The sequence below is a fragment of the Gavialis gangeticus genome, unplaced genomic scaffold (assembly GCF_001723915.1).
Source record: "Gavialis gangeticus isolate Ggan-Ray unplaced genomic scaffold, GavGan_comp1, whole genome shotgun sequence".
Taxonomy (NCBI): Eukaryota; Metazoa; Chordata; order Crocodylia; family Gavialidae; genus Gavialis; species Gavialis gangeticus.
Genome location: NW_017729030.1, coordinates 30977435 through 30979510, shown reverse-complemented (window position 1 = coordinate 30979510; position 2076 = coordinate 30977435). Strand labels below are relative to the sequence as shown.

The window sequence follows — 2076 nt, the reverse complement described above, 5'->3', positions numbered from 1 at the left end:
TTTTTTTGTTTTTTTTTTTTTTTTTTTTTTTTTTTTTTTTTTGAGGCACCTAGGCTGCACCAAGAACAGAGAGATGTTGCAAAGGGCTCTTTCATCTAAAAAGAGAAAGAAAAATTGGAAGGTACTTCATACTAGCATGGTAAACTATATTCATAGGAGTATAGACCTTTACTCTGAAGTGGAGCCTGCGAGTCAGGGGACAGCCTGATGTTAGCATGTATTTAAGCTGAAGCCACAAAAATTAAGCAACTGAGACATCTTCTGCCAGAATTTTTTAATTGGGCAGCCTGTTCGACTTCTCTTGCCTTATGGTATTTTAGTGTCTACCTGAGCTACCCTAATTTACTAGTTGACTTGTCAGAACCATTTAGTACTTGCACAAATGGAAGTTTCCAGTGTGTATTCTAGTTTCTGCAACTTGCACTAGGTCTTTAAAGCCTTTCAGAGTTCAAAGCTCTGAGCTGCTACAGCCAGACCCTGGAGTTACAAGGTTGAGAGTTCAAGAGTGCCAGCAGCTCATAAGTAACAGTAGCAAAGAGTGAGGAAATTCATGGGAAAGCAGATGGGTAAGGCGCAGGGAAGGGATATCTGGATGTTTCAGGGATTCAAAGCTTGTAAATTACAGGCTAAAGGAACTGCTGGACTCAGGGAATCCCCAGAGCTGGTCTAAGAGTCCTACGAAGATGCGCAAGCAACATTTTTATAAGTTGGCTTTTCATAAGACACCAATGGAGAACAATGACTTTAGGGACATTTGGAATATCAGTTCAAAGAGAGGAGATTTAGGTTGTAGAATAGAAGAAACATCAAGGGCTGTCCAATAGGCTACCTACAGAAGCTGTGGAATATTTATCCTTGGAGTTTCCAAGAGCTGGTTGGACTGATACTTGGCTGGGCCCAGTGCTCACCCATGGAGGACAGCCAATTTGCTACAGGATCTGGGACAGAAGTTCGATATCTTGCTCTATCCTAAACCAATTAAGTCTAACACAACATCTATCCAGGTCTTAGACCAGGTTCCACCATTCTGAAGCCAGTTTGCACGTCCTAAACTTCTGCCTGTTACAGCTTTAAAGTTGTCTGATCACTTGTACCAGTTTATGTGCAGTGTCTGTACCTTGCCTTATAAGCGAAATAAGATATTTAGGGGCCAGGGGAAAGGAAGCAGGGAAAAGAGAAAGCGAAAGCAAGCTTTTGTGAACCCAAGTTCATGTCATCAGATGCTGTCATAGGGTGCTTTAGAGGGATGGTTTTGCCTGGAGCAGAGGGCATGGTGAAGCCCCTTCCAGCCCTAGTTCCCTGTAGGCAACTACACGCAAGTGTAGAGGCTGCTCCAACATGCCGGAGCAGACTCAGTTGAGTCTGAGTGTGCTCCAGCAGCCTCCTGCATCTCATGTATGTGCAGGGACACTGATACAAGTGCTTTAAATTCAAGTGCCCCTGCTGCCATTAAGTGCAGGGACACTGATGCGTGGAAGTTTTGAGAGCCGCTCTAACTAAAGCGCCAGAGCCACATAAAGTGCAGCTCCCCCTACACATGAAGATTAGAATCCTGGGGCTCTTCTGCATCTAGGATGGTCTGAGAGGGTTTAACCATGGTAGCCTGAAGTCAGGGCAGTCCTGCACCTGCACAGCCCAAGTGCGAGAACAGAAGTGCAAGCAAGCCAGGGCAGGAGCTTTTGTGAACCCAAGTTTGCTTCCCCAGATGCCATCCTAGAACCGTGGAGAGAGGGACAGTCCTGCCTGGAGCAGGGGCCATGCGCCTGGGCTGGAGCGAATGCGGTTCCTGCCTCCTCCCATCCTGGGTGGGCACCCCCTACTCTGACCTGCGCCTGGGGAGGGAATAGGCAGGGCCCGAGAGGGGGCGCCAGCCAGACCCATATTTCCACAAGCCAAGTCCCCTTCCCTCGGGGGGCAGCAGCTTCCCCCGCCCCCAGCACCTGCTTGGGGAGGAGAAGGTGCCGCCCCGCCCAGCGCCGCCCCGCCCCGCACTCACCGCAGCTGAGGTCCATGGCGCTGTCGAGCGGCGCCAGCGGCTTCCTGTCGACGGGGAGTCCCGCGGCTGGCAGTGCGGGC

At 49.6% G+C, this 2076-nt stretch overlaps 1 protein-coding gene across 1 annotated transcript in view; it reads right to left on the bottom strand.

The window, feature by feature from the left end:
* CCNA2 (cyclin A2) overlaps positions 1-2072 on the bottom strand; it is a gene marked incomplete at its 5' end in the record, with an annotated part of 7905 nt that extends 5833 nt beyond the window's left edge. Inside the window, one exon of the mRNA XM_019521827.1 lies at positions 1997-2072. Coding sequence (XP_019377372.1) covers positions 1997-2072 — 76 coding nt within the window. The remainder of the gene's footprint in view (positions 1-1996) is intronic.
* Between the last annotated feature and the right edge of the window lie 4 nt (positions 2073-2076).